Source organism: Rhipicephalus sanguineus, chromosome 1 (genome assembly GCF_013339695.2).
Source record: "Rhipicephalus sanguineus isolate Rsan-2018 chromosome 1, BIME_Rsan_1.4, whole genome shotgun sequence".
Lineage (NCBI taxonomy): Eukaryota > Metazoa > Arthropoda > Arachnida > Ixodida > Ixodidae > Rhipicephalus > Rhipicephalus sanguineus.
The window spans coordinates 228,590,092-228,616,032 of NC_051176.1; the positions used below are offsets into that span (position 1 = coordinate 228,590,092).

Genomic DNA, 25,941 nt, shown 5'->3' on the forward strand with positions numbered 1-25,941 from the left:
GTCTCATCATACCTGTTCGCAGCACACGAAACAAAGCAGCTAGCAATGGTATCACAGCTGTGCCGCTTTTATATATACTCATCCCAGTGATCGATAACATTAGCAGAGACAATTTACAGTCCATATATAATTGCATTCAACACTACATAAGCATTGTTCTTGAGTTCTTGGGTAAGCAAATGAACAAACATCCATGCTTCTTGCATAGACTCATGCACAACTCTCTAATGTCCATTCTTTTCTGCGGGAGCAATTAGGCTCATTCACCAAGCCCGCTTCCTACGCGATGCGCGAATCGCTTCGTATCACTCTTATTACCCGCGAATGAACGAAAGAATGGAATTTTCAGAGCTCGCTTCTTTGTTTGACACCACCTTAATGAAAACCAGCAGATAATGAAGCCAAGGAAGGTATAGGGGACGTTAATTGTACTATTTTAAATGCATTTTAGTAACTGTAGCAACTGCATTGTAGTAATTGTAGTAATTACTACAATGCAGTGAAACCGTTACAATTAACGTCCCCTATACCTTCCTTTGCTTCATTATCTGTTGGTTTTCACTGGGCCATATTACCTGCAGACGCAATCGGAAGTATATAAGCGGCGTGTGCATTTATTCGCAAAACCAGAAAAAAGAAGGCGAATCTCGGCGGATGTCCACACGTCATAGCCCAACCATGTATTTATTACGAACCGTCACACAGTGACTGGAACAGCGTCAAGGAGGCCGGTGCCACGTATCTGTCCTCCCACCGGTGTGGGCTCCGCAAAACAGGCGGTTAGCGCGCCTTGGCGAATCCGAGGCGGTCGTTTCCGCGGTCAAACACGGTGTAGAAGCGACCGAGGAAGACGTCTCCCAGAATCCAGAGCGAAGTCTTCGTGTCGTGGCCCATGAATCCGCTCAGGCACGTCTTCTCGCCATCCAGTTCCCACTGTACCCGGAAGAGAACACTCTGTTCAGATTACCGCTACAGGTGAGGGAGGGTGGTTACGCTTGTGAAGCGTTCCTCACGTACACGCCACGGTGGTGTAGTGGTTATGGTGCTGGATTGCTGACCCGAAGGTCGCGGGATTGCATCCCTGCCTCAGCGGCCGCATTTAGTTGGAGGCGAAAGGCTCGAGGCCCGTGTCCTTCGATTTAGGTGCACGTTAAAGCACACCAGATAGTCAAAATGTCCGGTGCCCTCCATTAAGGCCTCCCTCATAATCATATCGTGGTTTCGGGACGTAAAATCCCATAATTTTCTTTTCCGAAACATGCTCCATTGCTATGCGAACACATGTTTCAACGAAAATGAAACTTTTTTATTATTATCATTGTTGTAGTTGGTACGTACGTATGCAAGTAAATGTAGTACTTCCGCGTATTGTGAAATCTTTGGAAATGAGAAGGGGAATACAGACGTCATTGCAGTAACGATCGTAATCGCGCGCCGAGCACAAAGTGTCGCGCGTTTAGTGGAAGTGCGGTAAAAGGTGCAATAGAATTTTTTTCTGATTATTATCTCATCTGCGCGCAGCAGGCCTTAGGAATCGGGACGCACGTCCTTCATTATATTTTTCGTCTATTAACTTATCGCAAATTTGAAATCCGCTATATTTCTTTACACATGCGTAATCCGAATAGCAGCGGAATCTTGAGTAATTTTTACGTTCTTTTTATTTTGTTAATCATTAGCAATGGAAAAACGGAACGGTTCAAGACAATCGATTTACAACTTGTGACCCAAGTCAACGACCTTTGTTCAAGCGTGAGTAGCACACTTATAATATGTTCACTTGCAACCGAAGCTAGAAGCAAAGAGCGACGAAAACAACATGGGAAGTCAGTTACCTGAAGAATGTAGTCCTTCGGTCTCAGCACGTACCGCTTCCCTCCAATTATGAAGGCAATCTTCGGCAGGGTGCGCAGGCTTTCACAGTCTACGACGAGCTTCAAAAGAAAAAAGAGCGAAAAAAAAAATCGCAGCAGCGTCGGAACCCACATACAGTGAAGCTTCTTTGCGTATCCCCTATAAATGTGTTTTATCTTTACTAGTGTCGCTTTTTTTACCAATGCTGCATTTTAGTACCACAGTTATCTTTACTGTGCGATGCGGTGTATATACTGCTGTAGTTTATGTATATCGTCTATTCAAAGTATAACGGATGGTCACATTTTGTTCTGCCCCCCCCCCCCCCCTAGACGATACCTCATCGGTGGTTTGTAAGGCATTTTAAATAAGAAAGAAAGAAAGAAAGAAAGAAAGAAAGAAAGAAAGAAAGAAAGAAAGAAAGAAAGAAAGAAAGAAAGAAAGAAAGAAAGAAAGAAAGAAAGAAAGAAAGAAAGAAAGAAAGAAAGAAAGAAAGAAAGAAAAATATCCTTCTTGCACCCAACGCTCAGATGTGCACGACGCGACGTGCCTTCCATATATATGTCTTCCACCCACTTACTGTAACGGGGTACGATGTCCACGGTGTCGACAATTATTTCTGACTTAATGTGTTTACAAGCGGTAGTGTAGACAGAAAGCAAGTTTAACAGTGTCTCGGAGACCTTACTTAGCCGAGCTAAAAGCGGCAGTATAAACAGGAAGAAAGTTAAACACGGGCTGCAAGTGTAAACCGCAAGTGAATTGAAGACCAGTAGTAGATGTAAGGAACCGGAGGTTAACGTAATACTGAAAATGCGTGCCCTAAACTCACTGGGCCGACCGAAAGTGTCGCAAGTGATGATAGGTATGACCAGGCCACCCCTATGGGTAGGCTACCGAGGCTAGGCCGGCGTCGGTGTGACTGGTTTGGCAAGAAAAGCAGCAGCTACCACGGTCGCGCAAACGCGAAGTTGACAAAGGATGCTTCGCTTCAAAAATATTGAAAGAGGGATTCTTCAGTCCTGAGTCCCTGTGCCCCTAACTCTGAGCACATTGCCTTCTCAGTTGAAACTGCAAATAACTATTCCTGTGCTCCCCTTTTAGTCATCTCTTCCCGTCGCACGCTTGTGCCTAACAATAAGTCCGTCTTTTACCAGCAATGTCCATGTTTTAGCACCAAAGTGTACTTGTGATTTTGCGAATTATTGCCCCTAATTAACGTTATTTCACAGTAACTTACGCAAGTCATGCGTTCTCCACACTCGGTATACGTCCGCGGAAAAACTTGAAGTATTGCTTTAAGATGTGCTTTAGTATGCGATCTTATGCGAGGGACAGGCGTTCGCACCAGCCGGGGTAGCCCAAATTCTCCATAATTCGAGCCTTTATTCTAATTACTGTGGCGTATTAGCTATGGCGAAATAAGAGACAAGGCATTAACGAAGCAGCTACGACGCACGTTCTTTCCAACACCCACTACGGTGGTCTAGTAGTTAAGGTGCTCGACTGCTGACACGCAGGTCGCGGGATCGAATCCCGGCCTGCTTGAGGCCCGTGTACTTAGATTTAGGTGCACGTTAAAGAACCCCAGGTGGTTGAAATTTCCGGAGCGCTCCACTACGGCGTCTCTCATAATCATGTCGTAGTTTTGGGACGTTAAACCCCAACAATTATTATTATTCTTTCCAGCGCCTCAAGAGTAGAAGAAGCTTAATCTAGTTTGTTACTCACGCAAGAGTACGCCAACTCGGAAAGAAATACCCTCACTCTATGCAGACGCAGTAAAGGAAGCAACGCCTCTGCAAGGCGGCTCCCTGGAGTCAGTGAGCTGTCTCTTCCGTTATTAGCCGGTATTTAGCTCAGGCCAGGGTCATCCGTTTGGGAGCCGGCATTAATTACCCGTGACATTCATTCACCTTAATAGCGCCCTCATTAGAGCAGTACCGATTTGCGTGAGCCGGTATGGATCGACGGCCAAGCTTTTCCTCCTCTCTGTCGCGCTTGCTTAGACAGGGACTCATTACGGAATGCACTGCGTCGTCTCTGAGGCGTTTTTCATCCGGTTAGGTAGTGTCGTAAGGATGGATTCGAGTGCGTGTCTACCGCCTGCAGAATCGCCAAGCGTAAATTACTGGGTATCCCTAGAAAGACCCCGAACACTTTAGAAGTCGCTCACTGACCTAACACCAGCCAACGTAACAGTATTAATGATACCAAGGCGTTGGACTGGGCTAGTTGGTACATAGTCACAATGGATAAAAACCAGCGGAAAACACAGGACAGAGCGAAAAGAAGTCGACGGGACAAGCTGGCACTTACAACTGAACAGAAAACTGCGTTTTAAAGGCTTATTTACACCCACCGGCGACCACTTTGCGCATGTGTGAGCAACCGTGCTTCGCCTAAAACGAAAAAATAATCGGAAAACTTAGCTAGCAATAATCGCGTTCAGAAAGAGCACCTCTTTGTGAGATAGATGCACTGACGTGTCACTGACACAGTCATTGCCTCGTTTCTTTATGTAAAAAGCCTCTAAAATTTCCCTTTCGTTCTTTGTCCCGCCCCTGCCCAAATCACTAGTGCTTCCAAAAGCAGGAGTGCACCCGCACTGCCTGCAGTGGCTCGGCAGATGAGCACCGTCACTCATGGAAAGGGAGGCCCTGTGTTCCCTGAGGCGATCGTTAATACAACGGCTTGTCCTGTCGACTTCTTTTCGCTGTGTCCTATGTTTTCCGCTGGTTTTTATCCATTGTGGGTATTAATGATGTTCGCCACATCAGAGGAACCGGACCAACCCCAATCTAGAGACGGCGCCATCAACGTCACATCACCGCCATATACTGTCACCCTCTGCCACTACTTCTGCACCTACAGTCGGACGCAACTTCCCGATCTGCCCACGTCATCACCAGCAGTGTCATCTTCCCCGTTTCAAGATCTCATGCAGCAAAAGAACTTCGTGTGCTAGCCCGTCATGTAACGCTATGGACCTGAGCAATTCACCCAAATCCCACGCCTAGATACCGTGGATCCTAATCTGCAACTACGTATCCCGTCCTACCTATCACGACGTGACTTTGCCCTGCTGGTCCGTCTGTGGCTTCGAGTGGCATTTTTAAATGCTTATTTTTTTTTACTATTGGAATGGCTGATAGCCCATTATGTGAATGCTACGGGTGCAGCGAAACAAATTCGCGCCTTCTCTACGAATATGCCCGTTTTAACTTTCAAAGAGCAGGCCTCTCAGTCGAACTAGGCCAGCTGAACAACCTCCTTATCGCAGAAAACAAAATTCTAGAACACTGGCTCACACGTACTTCAACGCGAGTCGCTGTGACGGCGTTCTTGCGGTTTCTTAGAGAACCGTATAGAACGACACATTGGGACTATTCAAAGACAATGCTGGTGTGTAGCACTAACAGTGCTGTTGTCATGACATTGTAGTGTCGTCACTCACTCTTCTGTTTCATTCGTTCACACCCGCAGTCCCCTTCCCAAGAGCAAGGTAGCCAACCAGAGACTCCGGTTGGCTACCTTAAAACAAATTGTACCGTGCTTCACTCCATGCTTGACATAAAAACCCACCTTTCCGCCTCTCTCTCTCTCTCTCGTTAGCGCCCGCAAGTGTCGCTATAACAACAGGGCCGCCACGCTGATAACCAGTAGCCAACGGCACATGATCGTGAGAGAAGTTTTCTGAAAACGAGTCCTAACCTTTACCACTCTTCATTCAATCGAGAGGGATTTTGAGAATTTGTTCGCAGAGTTGTAAATGCTATAAACATGTCACTGCGACTCTGACATTGGCCAGATAAGGTCATCCATCGTTGTCTTAGGCTCTATCGCTAATTCTCGATTAAAAAGCTTCTAGTTTTATGCCTTGTAAGGTAACTTTACTCGTAATGGACCTATATGTTTCAGTTAGTAGCTCTTACTATCACTTTGCAGAGAATACTGGCGGTGAATAAAGGTTCTCGTACCAAATCGTACGAAGACCGTGTGGCACCAATCATATCGTTCAGCCGTCGGATCTCCTCCACTGGCCCAGTTATCGCACTGGTACCTGTGTCTGCAATAGCCTGGCAACCGCCACGGCAGAAACTGTTGTTGTATCCAACTTGGACGCTGAGAAGCAAGAAAATGGACAAACACAGTGATCGTTTTACAAAGCAGAAATGTCACTTTTTTTCGTGAGCGCACTCGCGATATCCCTAAGCCAGTTTGGAAAGCAAGTTATTCCAAATAAGCCCGTTCAGCTGGTTATCGCTACATAATGATTGACCAAGAGGGAATTTCCAGCTGATATCTTATGCAACAGAAAACTTCAGTGCCTAATTGCTGCAAGTGCTATACAATGCATCGTTAATTGGAGTGTCTGTCATCCGATGTCCCAATGTTGAATGTATATCGAAAGCTGTTTCTGCGGATCCAGTTCTTTGTATGCGTAGAGAAATGACGGACGAACGTGGGAAAATGTTTATTTCTTCTTCCAACGTTACGGCAGGAGGGCCTGCCTTCGTCAGTGAATACAGGGCACAGTCAAAAACGCATTTCCTATATACATGAGTACGACGGGGGCCCCCAACACGTGCGTAACTATTATCGTCATAGATATGGCATGCATCATGTAACTAGCAATAAACATAGGCACTCGTGCGATATGGTTCTGATTGCATGAAAAAATTGCGAGCAAGACACAGCTCTCAACAACAAAGTGTGGGGTATGCGCAGGACCAGGCTTACTTGTGGACGCAAGAACTCACGTAATGAAGGAATTCAATACAAATAGCCTTGAAAATACACGGTCACAGCGTTTAATTTACGCAGTAAGCAAGGTGCGTCAGAACGCGTCTAAAATGACTAACAGAAACAGGTGTAAAATAACAAAAAACAAATAAAAAACGGCAACAGCGGTGAAACTGGGCAGTGAAAGTGTACAACAAATGAAGTGTGCTAACGGTAACAAGGGTAAACCAACAAAAAATAAGAAATAAAATATAAGATATATAACGGTGACAGTGGTGAAAATGGACACAACGAAGTGCACCCAAAAAGCCGGCACGAAGAGGTATATAACAAGCACAAAAAGACAAAAATGCGATCAATGAGCAGACATGCGACAATGGCTTATCTATTACGTGGTCAGAAGGGTCAGCCTTCCGGCGCTTTCATTAATACCGGATGATACGTCCCTAAATTTAGAGATAAGGAAGGATTCGTGCACCTCTCTTTCGTGGTGGGATCGAAAACCAGATTCCAATATAGTTGTTGTCAGTTGGTCAAGCGAATGTCCCGGCATGCTGACGTGCTTTGAAAGGGGCAGGTTAAGATATCTAGTCACGTGCGCCTTGTGGTTATTGAAGCGTAATCTAAATGGCGTTTCAGTTTGACATGTATATCCCTAAGCCTATTTAGAAAGCAAGTTATTCCAAATCAGCCCGTTCAGCTGGTTATCGCTGCATAATGATTGACCAAGCGGGAATTTCCAGCTGCTATCTTATGCAACAGAAAACTTCAGCGCCTAATTGCTGCAAGTCCTATATATAATGCATGATTATTTCGAGGATCTGTCATCCAATGTCCCAATGTTGAATATATATATATATATATATATGAACGGAGAGAGTTCCTGTTTATGGAGTCATGCGAACGGATTTTTTATTTTTGAAAAGATGCAGGGAATAAACCAAATTTTTCAAATGAAACCGAGTTTACGTGATTGCAGTCTGCTCTGAGGACAGGGTTATACTACTTTGCCATCAATTAAACAAAACGCGCACGAAGTGCGCAACATTGCTACATGTTATCAAGTGCCATCAAACATTCTTCTAATTTCTTAATTCTACACTTGAAAGCCAAGACAAAGAATGCAATGTCGTTTCGTGAATTGCGACATAATTTATTGTATTGGTCCGCTACCGATATTGCAATAGGCACCCTCTTTAGCGATTTGAGCCAATTTTTTACGAAATATACGAGCAATTAAATTGAAAATTCCGCTTCCAATAATACGCCTAAGTTCCTCTCTGAAATGAAACAGCTTGCATTCGTGTTCGATGCAATTTGCCTAATATGAAGATTCCCATTTTTCGCATATTGCCAGTTATATAAGGTGGTAGCGGGAGCAGATGTAGCCGCGGGAGGGGGAGCAGATGTAGCCCTTGCTAGCGACGACTTAGTTTAATAATGTGTTCAGGTGCGGTCAGCATTATAAACGAGTGAACACAGGAGCGCAGGCTAACGTGCGCGCTCTAAAGTGGTCACTTTTTATTGTACAAAATACATCTAATACGACGTCAATCATTACGGTTAAACAGCGCGTTATCTCCTTTTTCTGTACCCCTGTCCCTGGCACTGTTTCATAATATTGTTACCGCACCAACTCACTTATAGCTATACCTGCTTGTTCAAGGTCCCCTATCCTAACGGCTAGCTAATGTTTAGGTAAAACTTTCTGCATGCGCTTTTTCTAATGTTACGAAAACGTTTTAAGAGTCACAGGCATATTCTATTCGTCTGTGCTAGTGAATTTCCGGCTGACGCTGTTTTCGTCCGGTGTGCTCGATAACGCTAACAATGTGTTTCAGATACAAATCGCGGAAAATGATTTTGCGATGTGAGGCACGAACCGTGCGCTTCACAGTCCGCCGCTATCATAAAAATCGGTCCTGTGCATTGCGGTACAATCCTGCGCCAACAGCGCTACGGATCTATATTTTTACCTTTCCTTTTCCTTTTTTTTTCTTTTTTTGATCTCCGATACCGATGGTTATCAAGAACGACTCGAAGTTGTGTACTTGGTCGACGGCCGCTTTGTGCATGGGAATCAGGAAGAACATGGCGGGCGACATTGTCTGGGATAGAGGGGAGCTAGGTGTACGGAAGGAGGAAGATGCGGAGAAAGATGTTGCTATACTTAGCAGAGAAAACAAGCATATCCAGGGACTTTAGTGAACAGATATCACTAAAGCAGTCTTAGTCCCACTAGTTCTGTTTAAATCCACGTAATAGTTGCGGCCATATATAAACCAGGCTTCCCTACGCGGTTCGGAAATACAGCTACTTTCTCGTTGAGAACATTATGGTGACCGTAACTGGGATTATTGCAGATGTCGCGAAGGCGAAGCAAGTTAGCGCTGCTTTAAATAAATGTAATCAGCAACAAATGTAGGTTTGCATGTGCACAAAAGGAACACCGAATAGCAACCTTATTTATTCCCGCCATGGTGTTCTAGTGGTTATGGTGCTCTACTGTTGACCCGAAGGTCGCGGGATCGAATCCTGGCCGCGGTGGCCGCATTTTCGATGGAGCCGATATCGCTTGAGGCCCATGTATTTAGATTTAGGTGCACGTTAAAGAGCCCCAGGCGCTCGAAATTTCCGGAGCCCTCCGCTACGGTGTCCCTCATATCTTGCTTTTGGGACGGTTAACCACAGCAATTATTATTATTAACCTTATTTATGGCGAAATAGTTCAGACGACCGGGCCTGGGGGAAGCGAGCAAAACAATGCGCTTGCTGTAACCTTTTTTTTTTTAATGTAAAGTATGTGAGGCAGAGGACAAAAAGGGAACAAGTATATGTTCAGGTGACTCGGGCCGCCCGCACAGCCAAGCAGGGAAAAATAGCCATAGAGCGCTTTAATAAACTGAGTGCAATTCTTGAGCTCTGCCAGTTTTGCAAATGAGCTCTTGGGCAGCTTGTCTTGAGCCCCTCCTCATCAATCTTCTAGCGGACAGCAACAAAACGCAGAAAGAGCAATCAGTCATGCTCACAAAAGGCCGCCATTTCTTACCTTCATGATTTATCAGACAGCCTCAAGAAGACCGCAGAAAAAAAGAGTGATGGGTGATTTTCATTTTCCGCTAGGAGTCTTATTGTTTTTTTAGTGCGACAAGGCGGACGTGGACACCGCAAGCAGCTCTTGCTGCTTTGAGAACACGAGCACCCATTCGCAGAGTGTTCAGAAAAACGTCGTTAATGACAATCTGTTAACATGCGGAAAACCCTTACCTACGTGACAGAACGGAATCTTTATCAATGACAGATTGCGGAAGCATGCAATTCAAAGGGACGGCAGGTAGTAACCTGATCGATTGAAGCATATGTGGTTATTCGCCAGCGTTTGATGAAGCAAGTACGCGTCTGTAGTGCCGTGACCAGAGTGCACGCGAAATTCGCGAAACATGCATCATTCATATGAAGGAAACAGCATGCGCCAGCGCCCCACCTGTCAGCTTTTTTCTACAAGGAGATTAAGTATCTTGACTACCAGATTTGATTAAGCTCACCTGTTTTCTGGCCATCCGGTGTTTATCACAACTACGCACAAACTACGCTGTGCGTAAAGCTGAAGTACAGCCTCAGGAATCAAACAGGAGTTGATTTTCCAGTATACGGCCAATCCGGCATTATGTCGCAAGGCGTAATTCTGTCATAATTTGCGTTGTATTTTTCAGCCTGCGCAGTGATTGCAATTTTTTTGCCAACAATGAGTGAGTTTTTTTGTGAGGCACCGGTCACCACTAAGCGCCCTGTCTGCGTCTGCGTGCTCAGGGATATGTAAGCCGGCCCAAAACTCATGCAACGAAAACCCCGCTGCTCAAACCCTCTGCTTGCTTTAGACGAATGATTTAGTGTCAACAGAGAGCGCTGCAATTTTTATCAGCACTGCAGTCTAATCGGAGTAGCAGATATGCCTGTGTTCGCAAGGAGCTTATATTTCCCCGACATTCGTCTCACTGCTATGGCTACTAACCAGCATCTACTTTGAATTAACTTTTTTCAAACCCTGCTCTGTAGACAGTAAAACTCAGTCAAGCATTTTAATCTGGCTTGCCACCACTACCCACCTAGCCCTTTCTCTCAAAGCGCAAATATTAAGGAGGCTAACAAAGGCTAACACTTCGAGACTAATTACATCAGTGTTCCGGGTGCGCCAAGAAATGTGATGCAATACGGCTTCCAAACTGTATTGCGGAAATAACGATGTTCTAATGACAATAATCGGGATGCACTGCAGCTGTTGGAGCGCGCTGGCACTCGCGATGCAGCTTAGTTGGACTCTTACACAATTTTCCAAGCACGGCCGGATATCACTGAAACGGACGAACGGAATCGCCCTAATACGAAAAGAAAGTCAACAAGAACGACTAATGCGAAAGGGGAGATGGCGACCTACCTGTCCATGTCGAACTGCCAGTATCCCTTCACGCTGACGGGCACGTAGCTGAGGTTGCCTTCGTAGCGGTCGCTGTCTACGGCGCCGAAGAGAATTTCGCCACCATCACTACTGCTCGCGTCCCTCTTGATGTACACCGAGAACAGGGGCTGCGCCACGACACCCTGCTCCATCATGTTGTCGAAAAGCGGCAGGCCGGGCATCATCGCAATGTACGGGTAGCCTAGGCCGAGTACGCCATCGAACTTGGAGGAGATGAACAGGTCGCCGATCATCGTCCAGGCCTCGCCGAAGTACTGGTTCCGCACTCGGCACTCTCCCAGTGCCACAACGTCGCGGCTGATTTTTCCCACGACACTGCCGCTGCCGTAGCTGATGAGGAATGGACGGCCGTGCTCCGCGTACGTCTCCGAGCCGTAGCAGTCGTATCGGTCGTGGGCCCCTGTACCGCGTGCATAAATCTACTGCTGCCGCTCATTGAATCGAGCTATAGACGGCGTATAGTGATGAGACAATTTTATCAAAGGTACGTGAACTGATGATAATGAGAGCAGAGCGGTTCATTATTCACATATTAGCGCACGACTCCTCCCATGTGAACTTCATGAGTAGGTGCTTCTTCTAAGGTGTTTTATGTATGGCTCAAAAGGAAGTTGGCCACAAGGTAGAACAACACGTGTCCGTACTAAAAACTGCGTATTGCTTCTTTTTACTCAGTTTTATTAGCGAGAGAACAATCATGTTGTTTCTGTAGGAGGGTAGCGAATTGGGCGAGTTGGAATATGCTCATGATGGTTAGCGCAAACGCGACACAGACAAGGAAGAAGAAACAACGACACAAGCGCTATCTAACAACTGAATGTTTATTGGAAAAATCACAAATATATATGTCTAAGAAAGAGAAAAAACAACAAACAAACCCGCACATGCGCCAAAGATAATTGACAGATAAAAACGTGTCTGCTAACAAAACTACGCCCTTTCCAGGAACTCGAGAAATCGCGGAGGCTTATGAGATGATAAAAAAGAAAGACACGTGCGTGAGCTGCCCCTCTATCGCTTTGATTGACGAGGAAGTGTCTTTCCTGGAAAGGGCGTAGTTTTGTTAGCAGACACGTTTTTATCTGTCAATTATCTTTGGCGCATGTGCGGGTTTGTTTGTTGTTTTTTCTCTTTCTTAGACATATATATTTGTGATTTTTCCAATAAACATTCAGTTGTTAGATAGCGCTTGTGTCGTTGTTTCTTCTTCCTTGTCTGTGTCGCGTTTGCGCTAACCATCATGAGCATGTTGTTTCTGTGTTGTGTGAACAGTAACTAACCTCGCGATACATTTACACGGTTGTCAATAGTTTCTTCTTGCATCTTCATCATTATCATGTCTATATTCACTATCTCGTTCGAGGTATCTCCCGACTGTCTCTATATAGTTACACCTGCCTTGCGCGAGCTGATTTCTTCCTATATCTTCAAAGTTCCTCATTTCATCACACTCACTTAAAGGAGTGTAGACACCAAAATCAGACGTTAAGTCGTCTACAGCATGAGCTCTGTGTTCTCGCACGAAATGCTGCGACGAATTTTGTCAGAGAGCAGACGGCTTCAAGATAATTTGTTTGGGTTTTGAAGTCTAGAAATGAAGTGTGGCTCCTTTTCCAGACTTGTCGTGATAACTATCAGCGAAAAACGACAGCAGAGACTTAAAACAGTTTGCTGGGCTAGTTAGAATACTGAACCTTGATGTATTTCCAGCGCTTAAGCGCCATAAGAAAAAACATGCAGACACGGAAGGAAAAAGGGACAGTAAGACTGTCCTTTTTTTCCTTTAACTAACTTACTGTCCCCTTTTCTTTCCGTGTCTTCGTGGTTTTTCCTATTTCGCTTAAGCGCTAGAAATACGTCAAGGTTCAGTATTGCAACGAGCCCAACAAACTGTTTTAAGTCTCTCCTCACGTTATTTGCTGATGGTTATCACGACAAGTCTGGAAAATGAGCCGCACTTCATTTCTATACTTCAAAGTCCAAACAAATTATCTTAAAGACGGAAAGAAAAATGGACAGTACGACTGTCCTTTTTTCATTTTAACTAACTTACTGTCCGTTTTTCTTTCCATGTCTACATGTCTCTTTTTTTCTATTTCGCTTAAGCGCTAGAAATGCATCAAAGGTGAGGAGAGAGCTGCAAAAGGGGTGACGCTTCAGACATGTACGGCAAACATGATGACGTCGCGGTCCCTTATGTCGTCCGATGCCGGCGGATAAAAAACGAAACGATTTTTCACCTCTACTTGCTCGCGTCCAGGAGGGCGCTCATGGTCGTATCCGTCTAGAGTTACTATATATTCTCCCTACGGGAGCAGAGTTGCGCATAGGTCCACCGCCTTGCCCGCCGAGGCGTCCACGTTAAGCAGGAAAGCCACTACTGTCAAATGTAGGAGCAGGCGCGGCTTCGTGTGCTTCTCGCTCGTTCATAATGCGTTGCAGGCGCAAAGACTTTCGCTTCGAAGAAAAAAAAAACGGAAAACTCGAAGAGACGATGAATTTAGATGAAACTGATCCTATAACTTGTTCGATGGAAGTCACTGTTGCGGGCAATATTTTGCTTTAATTGTTTTAAATAGCGAGTAGGAAAACTCCGACATACACGATTCTGGATAAATTAAGTTCAGCAAATTGCCCGTTTCACGTAGTTTTTGACGCAGTGCTTCGAAAGATAAAGCGGGTGGCACGAGAAAATAAGGAGTGGCGATAAAACAAGTGCTAAAATTATATCACTTTGTATTTTACAAATAACACAAGCAACAAGAATTTTAAGCAAATCTAGGTAGATTTGGCATAAAATAAACATTAGGTAACACAATTTTCATGTTGCACAGTGTTCGCACTGCTTTATGCTGTTTTGATAGGCCAGTGAGGTGAATATTCAAACATTCATTAGAGCACATTTTTATCGTTCGGTCTTGTTCGATGTTCGTCAGTGGCTAGCCAGCTGTTACAAGTGGGCGAGAAGCCATACATAACCTGTTTATTATCGCCTATTCTAGTCGCAAAAATATTGCTGTGCGATTTTTGTTGTGCCGCAAAGACACAACAGAAATGACGTACAGCTAAAATGTACAATACAAAACACTACCGCAGCACCAACAGAAAACATTCATTAGATATACCGGATCGCCGGACTGCTTCCTTACTCAGAGGTTTTCCACCTCCTGTCGTCAAGTGTATGCAGCAACTACATCATTAATTGATCCAAAAAAAAAAGGCAGAAGTTCAGGGGATAATGGAAGCTTGAAGGGATGAAAAATTCATGAAGACGGGGTGTCGCTGGAGCCGACGTTTCGACAAGCGGACCTGTCTTCTTCAAGGCTTCAAGTTGCAGCCTTGAAGAAGATTAGTCCGCTAGTCGAAACGTCAGCTCCAGCGACACCTCGTGTTCACGAATTTTTCGTCATTAACTGATGTGGTTGCTGCATCGTTAACTTTTTTTAAAGAGTGGAAAGCTGTAACAGCAGCATAAACAAAACCAAATAAAGGCAGATAAATTATTGCATTTCATGAAAATGTTGGCCAGATATTGGTAAAATCTATATAGTGCTGGTCTCGTAATTTTCAGCAAATACAAACTTCTAAAAATGAACGAATTGGAGTAATTGATATTACGGTGGGTCCTCTGTTGCTTTTGCCTTTATAACAAAATTTTGTTGACGACTTAAACAGTTTATTATCGCGTGTATCTTGACATCCACTAGCGCTATGTCTGCGTAGTTAAAGTGCCGCCAATTGTGCTTGTGTAGCAACCATTCCATGGAAGCTGAAGTGGTTTTAGAATTCGGTAGAACTTCGTGGTTAACAAGGACCGACATTATTGTAATTTCTTCCGTGGTTGTTGAAGCAGGAGCTTCAGAGTACACGACAGAAAAGTTTGTCTTTCTCTGCCCACGCAAGCGCGCCGAAAGTGTGGGCGTGGAAACGAGCCATCCGGAACTACGTCATCTTCGGTTCCTTTGATGGAGCCGCGCTGCACTCCGATGGAAGGTTCGCGCCACTCACTGATCCGAACTGACTGCGGGAGCGCTGTTTATGTACCGGAGGCTCAAGTAAGTATAGAGACTCTGAACGTTCTGCAACTGAATTACAATATCTTCCATAACGACAAAGAGCAGAGCTCAATGTGAACAAGCGTCTGTCGTGCCATCAACCATGGCCTCCGTGATTAGCTGCGGATGCGCGACTTTGTCGGAGCCAATCGCGGAGGCCACGCTTCAACGGTGCTGCTGTTGCAGACGGCACGGCATACCAAAGATGACGTCACCGCGTTCGCTCAGAGTCTCAAGACGCCCGGCTGCTGCAGCCGCTATTTTTTGCCAAAAAAAGCTATTTACATTCAATTTTGAGAACTTTCACATTGTTATTCGAATTCAGCAGTGAACAAAGTGAGATTACACACTCCAAACTCAGTTTTTTTTTTTTCAAAGAATGCTTCAACTTCCATTTAACAGTCACTCCTGATGTATGCGCAATGTACCAAATATATTTAGGCGTCCACAGGAGACAAAAGACATTTTAACCAGTTTTGAACGCGAGCTGGAAGTGTGCACCATACAACATTCAGTGATGCTGACGACGCATTTCTCGACAGTTGTGATAGGCGCTACCTTTATAAGATTGGTTTTGTGTTGTGTATGACTTCAATCATTCATTTAAAGCATACATAAATACCACATCTGCTAATTAAAAACTAATGACTAAACATTTATTAAAAAATATATTTTTCGCAGCACTTGCTTAAATTGTAATATCCCAACTACTTTCAATCTAATACAGGAAAAATATCATTCTGCCCGCAAACTTTTGTAGCTTTTAATCAGGCACAGTCATCTACGAAGCTACTCGCAACATAGGTGGATTAGTAGTTACCTAGTTAAAAACACAAAGAAAGCCTCCCTGGTTACTGACGGTGTCATTTGCTTGCTTTACTAGGTGCTATATAGTAAAGAGATGTCACGAAAGTAGTAAAGTACGCTGGAAACTAGTAAATACATGCATGTACTAACTGATCACTAACCTTTTTAAAAAAGTGTTGAACATCGGCTCTGCCCTTCTGGCTCTATAACACATAGGTTACACCTAACATTTTTATTCTATCGCTCGCTGTGCTATTCTTAGCTTCTTTGATTTCCTTGTTAACCTCCAAGCATCGGCCTCGTATGGTAGAACCAGCAGAATCCAATAAGCTTACACTTTTCTTTTCAAGAGTAGCGGTAAGCTGCCCGTCATTATTCTTTATTTCCTGTCATATGCTCTTCAATTAAGCCATTATTCTTCGGTAACTTTCAGTCTCATGATCAGGTTGCCTTGTAAATATTTGGCCTAGTTAATTGTACTCTTGCATGGAGTCTAGAAACTAACCAGAACGCATCAGTTTTCATTCTGTTGTCAGACTACTGAGCATAACCTTTGCCATCTTCATGCTAACCTTCAACCCTTGCACTTTGTCGGCTCGGCGATGGTCCTGAATCATTTGTTGCTTGTCATCTCCAGGCTTAATGAACTGGACAAACTCTTCTAGTCCTTCAAAGTCTAATAGCTTGAACGCTTTTTTTTTTTTTAGCATGGAATGACTAGGTGCCATCAGAGATACTGCGTCAACTTGTTTACGCCCTTTCTTGATCGGTATTTTTTCTGCTTTTTTACAGCGGAGCTGTCTAAGTCGAGCGTTAGTCCGTGCACAGCGAACAGAAAACTATCATCATCATGAAGCGGCACGCGCTCTCTTCGTCCTCTTCTTCGTCATCTTCTGCTTCGCTCCCATAACACGTGCGCCGATTTGTACGGCGTGGGGTGCAGTAACGCTGATGGGCGCGAGAACGAGTACAGAGAGAGAGAAAGAAAGAAAGAAGGAAAGAAAGAGATGGAAAAGAAGAGAAAGAGAAAACTAGAGAGAAAGAAAGGGAACAAGGATAGAAAGACAAAGAAAGAAATAGTCTGCGAGAGAAAGATATAGAAACAGACACAAAAAGAGATACAGAAAAATGAGAGAGCAAGACAAAAAGAAAGAAAGAGAGAAAGAGAGATAGATAGATAGAAAAAGATAGAAAGAAAAAGGAAGCGAGAAATAGAGAGAGAAAAAGAAAGGGAAGAAAGATAGAGAGATAGAGAGAGAAAGACAGAAATCGAAATAAACAGAGACAAAAAATACAGAGAACACAGGGAGAAATAGAGAAAGAGAGAAAGAGAGGAAGAAAGAAAGAGAGAAATAAACAGAAACAAGTCAGGCCGCCCAGCTCCGCACTTCCTTCAGGCTTGGCACCACTAGTGCGAAGCTGCCTTAATTTTTTTATGGCGAAATATAAATTCTGTAGAATCTTTATGAATATTGTTTTGCGTCATTTCTTCGTCTTCATCCACGGGCGCCTGCGCGCTTCGTCCAGTCGACCAGGCGCAATGTGCATGTAGCAATGATAACTAAAACATTTACACATAATTCGTGTGACGTCTGGTATCAACACTTAATGATAATCCTGTTTTGTGATCTATCATAGCTAGGCAAAGTTGTTGGATCCATGTACGCAGCAGATTTCTCAATTGTATGATTGATGACGTGGAATCTATTGTGTGACATATTGTAGATTGTATGAGCGGAAAACAGCGGAACAGAAGCGAAGAACTTGACAGGACAGACGCTTAAGTCTGTCCTGTCAAGTTCTTCGCTTCTGTTCCTGCTGTTTTCCGCTCATACAATCTACAATATGTTGCACCAACTGGCCCAGCACACCACCTTTTTGAACTATTGTGTGACCTTTCGCGAAACCAGCTCTTTCACTGGGTTCATTGAACTGCAGTGCTGTTCTTACGCTACTGAATATTACCTTGGTAGAAATTTTCTGCAATACTGAATGCAGCAAATGCTGCGTGCTAGATTTATTAAATTTCATTAATTACCAACGGCGCAAGGCAATCTTATGACGCACAAAATAAGAAACAAACAAGACAGAAGTTCAGGGAAACATGGAAGCTTGAAGCGACGAAAAATTCTCGAGCAGGCGCTGTCGCTGGAGCCAACGTTTCGACAAGTGAGCTTGTATTCGTCAGGGCAGCAACTTCAAGAATTTTTTAACATAAACAAAGCTTATATTGATGCTCTCATTTTCGTGTCTCAAGAAGGATTTGTGAACTATTCCTCAATTCTGAATGTTCGCTAAGCGTCCAAGCTCCGGCTTCCAGCCACAGCGCATGGCAACTCCGTTAGTGTTAATGAATACCTGCTTCAAAATATATTTAGCAGCAATTACTAAAGCCTCATGACCTAATTTAATAAATAATAATTGCTGGGGTTTCACGTGCCAAAACTGCGATATGATTACGAGGCACGTCGCAATGGGAGAGACCGCATTAATTTCGACTACCTGGGGTGCGCCTAAATCTAAGTGCGCGGGTGTTCTTCCCACTTCGCCCCCCATCAAAATGCGGCCGCCGTGGCCGGGAATCGAACCCGCGCCCTCGAGCTTAGCAACGCGACACCCTACGGGCTAAGCTACGGGTCCATGACCAGCTACGGGTCCGCGACACCCCACGGGTCCATGACCAGTTTTTCAGTACCTTAAATATGGTAAGGGTATGACCCAATGTGGAAACAAAGGATGCTTGGAAATTTTGCCAAAGAAGGGAAATGTCTGATTCACAAAATAACAAAGAAAAGCGAAGCTAAGACAGAATCAGGAAATCTTTTCGTTCGTAAGTGCTCTTCGTCATTGGCCGGATACTACAGTGCTATTAACATGTTCAACATTACAATTACCTGCCACATTTCCCTTAGAAGCAGTTCTATAGAGTAATAACTTTCTCATGAATGCCTCCTCCTCCTCCTCCTTTCTTAACCACGTACATTGCAGCGCGGTCATATTTATTTCATCCATAGTACGTTACTAATTCACCGACGAAATACCTCTAATTTGTCATGCATACGAGTGAAATTCTAAAGAAAGATGGCGCAGGCGACTTACTACAAGCCACACTCTCTGCCGGACACCTAGCCGAAGGTACCCATAGATCTGAAGAGCCGGTGTCGAACACTACTCTGAAGGTCTGCGGTGGCGTTCCAATGCTTATGTTGCCGTAATACTGAGCCTGAAAAGGAACGCATGAAAAGCAAACGGTTTCATTGAAGAAGATATATCTCTGTGAGTAAAAAGAATTGGAAAATGCGATTTTTTTTTTGCACTTGTCTATATCGGATGGTTGTCTTCTTTTTAGTAAAACGATAGTCTGGCTTAGCCAGTTCAAGTGTATCTTTCGTTTGGTAAACAGCGTAGAAGAGTATATCCGTACAACGAAAAGTGCACAAACTATGCGTCGACCGTGCTCCACACCATGTTTTTTTTTTTTTTCTCATTCACCGTCGCGTGCCTCGATTCTTTGGCCATTGTTTCTTGGCTCTCTTTAACAGATGGAAGATGTTCCTATTTTTCTTGGTACGAAGACAAAATATTTTCCGTCTGCACAAATAGTAGTACGCAACCCTTGAAGAAGTTGCTGTGTCCCCAAAGTTCTGCCGTATCACGAAACAAGCAGAGTGTTTTATTTATTTCTTAAACATACTGCCAAGGTCAAGTTTTCTTCGGCGGCGCCTTATCTTAAAGAAACCGGACGCCTTTTGAAAGGCGCTTGACGGGCCGAGCACATGCGCGTATCGCCCGCTCCACATGATAATATTTGCAGACGCGCAAAGAATATTTCGCTCTTCTTTTCCTCCAGAGGGCAATGCTTAGGCAAGACGATCTTACGTAAAAGGCGTCAGGGAGCATTAACCTCAAACGATGTATGTTACGCATAGGAGGCTATATTTTCCACACCGCGCTTATCTTCACGCCGCCCTTCACACAGAAAACACAATAAAACTAACCGCTTCGATCTATCAGTCCCGAAGGAAACGCTAAAATTTGCAAAGTAAGAGTATTGCGAAATTAATTGCCTCCAAGGCTCATTCCCGAAGAATCTCAATGGCGCAATTACTGCCAAGACTGGTGTAATCTTTTCTGCAATGATGATGACCATAATCATTATCATCTTTCATGTAATCTGCATGACCAAGACCTCAACCACTGATCTCCCATTACCTCAGTTTTGCGTAAGCCGACTCAATCTAACGCCCGCAAATTCCATATCATTACATTTCCTAATGCTCCGCCTGCCTCTACTATGTCTATCTTCTCTCGAAGTATGTTCTCGTGCGCTAATGCAGCGCCAGTTATCTTCCTCGCGTATTGCGTTACCTGCCCAACTTTATTTCTTGCTTTTTAACTCAAGTAAAAATATCTCTGAAGCGATCGCTGTTTATCCCCACTGCCATTTCCCCAGTGTCTTATCTACAATCGATTTTCGTTACATTACGCTACATCGCTCGTGGCGCAGTCCGTCACTTCTCAATGTTCTTTGTATTTCTTCCTAGATTTGGTCCCGTAGGTTAGTTTAGTGGTAGAATACAACAGATATTATACCTCCTTGCTGCGTCTTTTTTTGTTTTTGTTTTTCAGTAGTATATGTGAGTTGCCGTTCATGACATGAAAGTGCCAGTTGAATGCACTCTGAACCACTTTTATTCATCTATATTTTTTTCCATGTGTAGGTTCCATTATTACTATCTGGCCTAACGAAAAGCACTCTTGGGCAGCTTCCATATACTGAATCCCAGTAACGAACTCTTGCTGCGCTGCGAGGCTGTTGAACATTCTTTGCGTCTTAGCATCTTAATCTATAAACGTACCAACATACTTTGCCGTTACCAGAGGTAACTCATTTTTTGTAAATGATATCCAGCATTTCTGGGGTATTTTCCGTTAATCCTTGCAACGAATAATCCGCAATTTTGAAGTTTTCAATACTTCTTGCAACCATGCGCATAATCGCTCAACTACTTAACTGCGTTACGTTGCTTTTCTTCATTCTTATGCGATCTTTTTGTTGTTGTTGTTGTTGTTTTCCATGTTGATAATTCTGATTGATGCGAAATGTTGTATTTCATGGGATATATACATATATTTCATCTACTCGGTAAATACGGAATATCCCTATATAACTGGTGCCAAAAATGTAATCTAGCACCTTCTTGTATTCTAACCATGAAGAAATTCTGCCAAATTAACACTACAGACGTCGTCTGTTGTTGAACGTCCCTTTCTAATGCAGCCTGTTAATTTCGTTGATTGAACTCGGGTGTTGCCCTGGCCCTATCTAGAATTCCTTAATGAATATATTACACAACAAAGATGGCGATGTGATAGGTCATTACAACCCCAGAATTTTAAAAAGACGCCTAACAAGTTTTCATTAATGGTCTATTTGCAAAAGCTGTAGCCAGGAAAATAAAATTGTTTGTCAGTTCATCATATCAACTTGCACGATGTAACGAAATTTTAATAATGAGCAAATTTTCTAAACTAATTTGCCGACTTCCTTATATTGCACCTCCACCACTTGTGAAGCAACGTTTAGGTCGCAAGACTCTTCCTTTATTCACCGAGCCAGAGCCTCACACCCCAGGCCAGAGTGGTGATGATGAGCATATACAGATGAGAAGATGAAGCGCATGAATAATGTTCACACTACGTTTGATAATGGAAGCATTAACGTTATGATCCCAGTATGCTTAGATTAGATTTAGCACTTTATGTTCACGTACCACTTTATTGTGTAATCCAGGAAAAACAATGCCAGCCTCTTCATAATAATAATAATTGCTGGGGCCTTCCGTGCCAAAACCACGATAAGATGGCACGCCCTAGTTGGGGACTCTGGAATAATTTTGACCGCTGTCAGTCTGTTGGTACCAGTATAATTTGCAAGCCGCGAATCTGCGGCTGCTGTGGGGGTTTAGCGGCTTCGATGTAACGCTGCACGAGGGCGCGGGTTCGATTTCCGGTCACGAAGGCTGCGTTTTTGTGGGGGCGAAATGCAATAACGCCCACTTAACTTATATTTGGGTGCGCATTAGGTGCACATAATCATATCGTGGCTTTGGCACGGAAGACCACAAAAATTAATGTTTTAAAGGGGTCCATCTGCGTCTCGCACGGAGAGGGCTTATAGAGACTAAGCTGGTATGTATAGTAAAAAAAAACAAGTATATTTATACAATGCTTAAGTGTAGGTATATCTAGGTCAATTACTAACAGTGGAGGCCAGTCATGAAAAAAATATCGCCAAAGATGAAGGATGGGATGAAGTACATGCAGCAGGCCCTCTCAAATCACGAAGGGCAACTTACCGCTATCTCCAAAGCAAAAAGTGCGTTGAATTTTGCCGGTATATTAATGTAGGGGCAGAAACTTGGAGAATCAACTCGAGAAAAGGTTAAGGACTACGCAGCGTGCGATGACACTAAAAATGACAGGCGTCAAAACAAGGGACCGGAAGACAGCATAATTGATAAGAGAACAAAAAGGTGTAGCTGGCACTCTAGTTGACATGGCACTCAGTTGACATGGCGTAGGAAAGATAAGGGCTGGTTATTTAGAGAAACGGAATGGTGATCAAGAGAAGGCACACTCAGCAGAGGACGGCAGGTGGTTGGGAGGCGTGATGAAATTAAGAAATTTGCAGGCATGAAATAGAATAAGATCTGACGAGACAGTGTAAATTGGAGATCACTCAGACATGCCTTCGTCCTGCAGGGGACATTAAAATTGGGCGATGATAAGGACGATGATGAATACTCTACACGCTGGCAGGAGTTGAGGTACATGTGCAGGTACATATGCTGTAATGGAATGGGGCGGGAGAACAATGGGATGGTCTCCTGTAAAAATTTGTAAGCAGAGGCGACCGTGTCATGCCATAGTATAATCGTCATGACGCCATGTAGGCGCTGTCATTGCAAACTCTCGCGTTGCACAAACAACTATTCCCCTTAAAGCGACGCGTTACGCCGTCTGTTAACACGCTGCGGCACCCAGAGCGCGGCTAGATGACCAGCTACCGAGAATATACGGGAATGCAACGTTGCATATAACCCACAGTTAGTGAGTTCTGCCTAACTTATTTTATCCGTTTCTTCATGCGAAATTATGTTTGAAGTCACGCTTATTCCACCACTTTTCTTGCAGTCTCAATCTTTAGTGTTTTATTGTGTATGAGGAGTTAGTAAAAAGAAAACAGAAAGGCCTTACGTCCAGAAAGTTTCTCAAGCTTTCGCTTATGATGCCCTCTCCGTGAGGCCTTCCGAGCACCGGAGGCCACAGCCGTCCAAGTGGAAGCTTGTTTACTGCCATATTCTCTCGAGCTGTCTGCATTCGGCCAAGGCGTATCCTGAAAGGGTGCGAGTAATAATACACGAGACATTCTAAAGAACGCGCAAGTGCGATATATACCGGTTGCTTTAGCAAAGACTACCGAATTTCCTAAATAAATCACTAAAGATGAAAATGCTTTCCAAACATGACTATCTGGAACGCGTGACGTCGGAAAACGAGTTGATGTTTCTAATTATTTGGATATTTCAATTATTCTACTTAATTAGCGCGCTTATGCCGTTACAGACGAGATGTAGCGGCTGACGAGGTAATCTCATTTCAGATTTGCAATCGCGCTTAAACTAGCCTCTGCAGCACGAGAAATTTTCTCACTTTTTCGCCGAGAAAAACTGAGTGCGGATGGAGCGAAGGAAGCCACGTGTGCAAGAAATGCAATCTTTGAGAACTTTTTACGTTTCACCGTCTCCGCCACACAGCCCGGGCTAACATCCTCATTTCAACGCGCTGATTAGGGCACGTGCCGTGCGTTTCGCTGATCACGTCATCGATGCGCCAAATCAGCGCTTAGTACACTATGGGCCAGATTCGGAAACCGGCCTTCTCGTAGGCCGCGTGCACTGTCTAATTTTATTGAACAATGATTGGTGCCTCCTGAGAGCAAAGGACGCATGGAGACAGGAAGTGTATGGTGAAGTATTTCTACGTTAAAGAGTTAATACATGAAGGCTTACACTTCATTATTTACGCTGACAGCTAGCACAGATAACGACACCTTGCGAAAGGATATATATCCCGTCTTTGACCCTCTTTAAATTCAGTCATCATAACCAACAAACTTAGAGTTCAGGGCACTCGTTTATGCACTGATTTAGGCGCACACCTCGCCATCACAGAAGCCACTTTGTATAGACATGTGCATAAGAATGATTTCTCTGTGTTTAAGTAACTAAGGCCCGGACAAACGAAGTAAACATCTACGCTCTGCTTTTAATATTAGATGACGCCGTCAGAACAGAAAATATGGGGTAGAAAAATCTTTAACGTTTAACAAAAGTGCAGCATTTGTGAGCCCTAGTTCTCATTTCATTGTTGTGAGCGTACAAGAGAGAGAGAGACGAAAAAAAACAGGGGGCTTAACCAGCAGAAGTCTCCGGTTAGCACAGCTAAACAGAAATCACCTTAGTGCTACGTTTCAGATGAAAGCAGCGCACCATATGCACGGGTTTCACTCACTTTACTTGTGCAAGCGCCGTCCCGACCATAAAAAGAAGTAAAACTGTAGCGGGTTGTGCAGGCCGCATCTTAGCTGCTTGTTGCGAACACCGTATAGAGTCACAAGCGAAGACACGTCTTGCCGCGGCGCCTGCAGCATCGTCCGCGCTACCACGCTATCGGACACACGGAAATGTGGTGTCAGCGATGGTAACACACCGAGCTTCGCCTCCGCTTGCTCCTTCAGAGCCGCGTTTAGCGTCGCTGGTACTTTCGCGGCCACGCGTCTCGTGTAAACAGCGTTATCGTTTCAGCTTGACACGGCGCGCGCTAAAAGGCACGCGCGCCAACCAAGTGTCGGTATTGTACGGATTACTGCAGCGCGTCATTTCATCCAGGTGAGGTGGCCAGCCAAGAAAAAAACGTCGTTAATTTTAATTTCGGTGCTAGATGAGCGCATCAATGAAGACCTGAACCGCTACTTGCATCGCTGAATACCACCTTCCTGTATCCATCGAATGTTGTGTAATTTCGCTTTTTCGGGGAGCCTTTGTTGTGGCTCTTAACTCCGTCATGCTGGAAAACAAGAACATATATAACAAGTGCTGAAGCACTAAAATAAAGCCGCCATTACAAATACTCGTAAGTATAGCTTCGGCTAATACAGAACCCTATTCGCATACTTCCCGATTGGTAATCAGAAAGGAGTTCTCACGAGAGAGATCAGAAGGCAGAAGACGTAGCCCATTATGATGTTGAATATGCTGTTAGCGAAGGCGGCCCGGTCAATGAAAGTAAGAAAAAAAAACTAAGTTCAACCCACAAAGCTTTGTCAATATAGGAGCAACAGCCTCCGACCAATAACGACAGGCAACATGTGTTACCGGCCAATGTCAATCACTGCAGAAGAACTGACATTTGGGCGAGTTGGATTCTGTTGAACATATTCGGTGGATTCAGCGCGAACAACGAGGACACGTCTACGTAGGCCAAACGGGCCGCTGTTTGAATATTAGATTACAGGAACGTAAACGCTCACTAGAAGGCAATCCTTATTCACATCTGGCTAGACATTGTAATGAACATGGGTGTACTGCGATATTCGCAGACACAGTGCGTATTTTTGCGCATGCGGATCAGGCTACCAGAGAAATTATGGAAGCTTTATACATTCACAAAAAGGGCCCTGGTTGTGTAAGCGTGCCTTCTTTAGCCCTGCATGACAGGGAAATTTCGCTCTTGAATAGTTTTGTCACATGACACAGTTTGTTCGTGGTTAGGCCTAATCTTTTGCATTTATCCTCTGTTTCGCGTCATCGGCGTGTGGTCACGTGGTTATAGGTTGTGCTTTAAAGTATGTGTTTCTGCGCTAATAAAGTTAGTTGTGAGAACAGCGCTGGTGTTCGTGTCCCTTCTTCATCTCTGTCCTCGTTGTTCGCGCTGAAT

General features: G+C 44.2%; 1 protein-coding gene across 1 annotated transcript; it reads right to left on the bottom strand.

Annotated features, from left to right (window-relative positions):
• Positions 1 to 636: 636 nt before the first annotated feature.
• Positions 637 to 24,609, bottom strand: LOC119373640 (lysosomal aspartic protease). The gene is made up of 7 exons (XM_037643696.2): positions 24,517 to 24,609; positions 23,200 to 23,338; positions 19,039 to 19,162; positions 11,036 to 11,477; positions 5,835 to 5,979; positions 1,836 to 1,934; positions 637 to 933 (listed from the first exon to the last, which is right to left on the bottom strand). The coding sequence occupies exons 1-7, from the start codon at positions 24,582 to 24,584 to the stop codon at positions 781 to 783; spliced, it is 1,170 nt and encodes a 389-aa protein (XP_037499624.1). The 5' UTR covers positions 24,585 to 24,609; the 3' UTR covers positions 637 to 780.
• Between the last annotated feature and the right edge of the window lie 1,332 nt (positions 24,610 to 25,941).

Excerpts from the sequence above, each read along its gene's own strand:
- LOC119373640 (XM_037643696.2), bottom strand. The coding sequence starts at position 24,584 with ATGCGGCCTGCACAACCCGCTACAGTTTTACTTCTTTTTATGGTCGGG. Across the intron at positions 11,478-19,038 it reads GGCAGAGAGTGTGGCTTGTA|GGGCCCACGACCGATACGAC; the intron begins GTAAGTCGCCTG and ends CACGCGGTACAG. Across the intron at positions 5,980-11,035 it reads TGGCAGTTCGACATGGACAG|CGTCCAAGTTGGATACAACA; the intron begins GTAGGTCGCCAT and ends CTTGCTTCTCAG.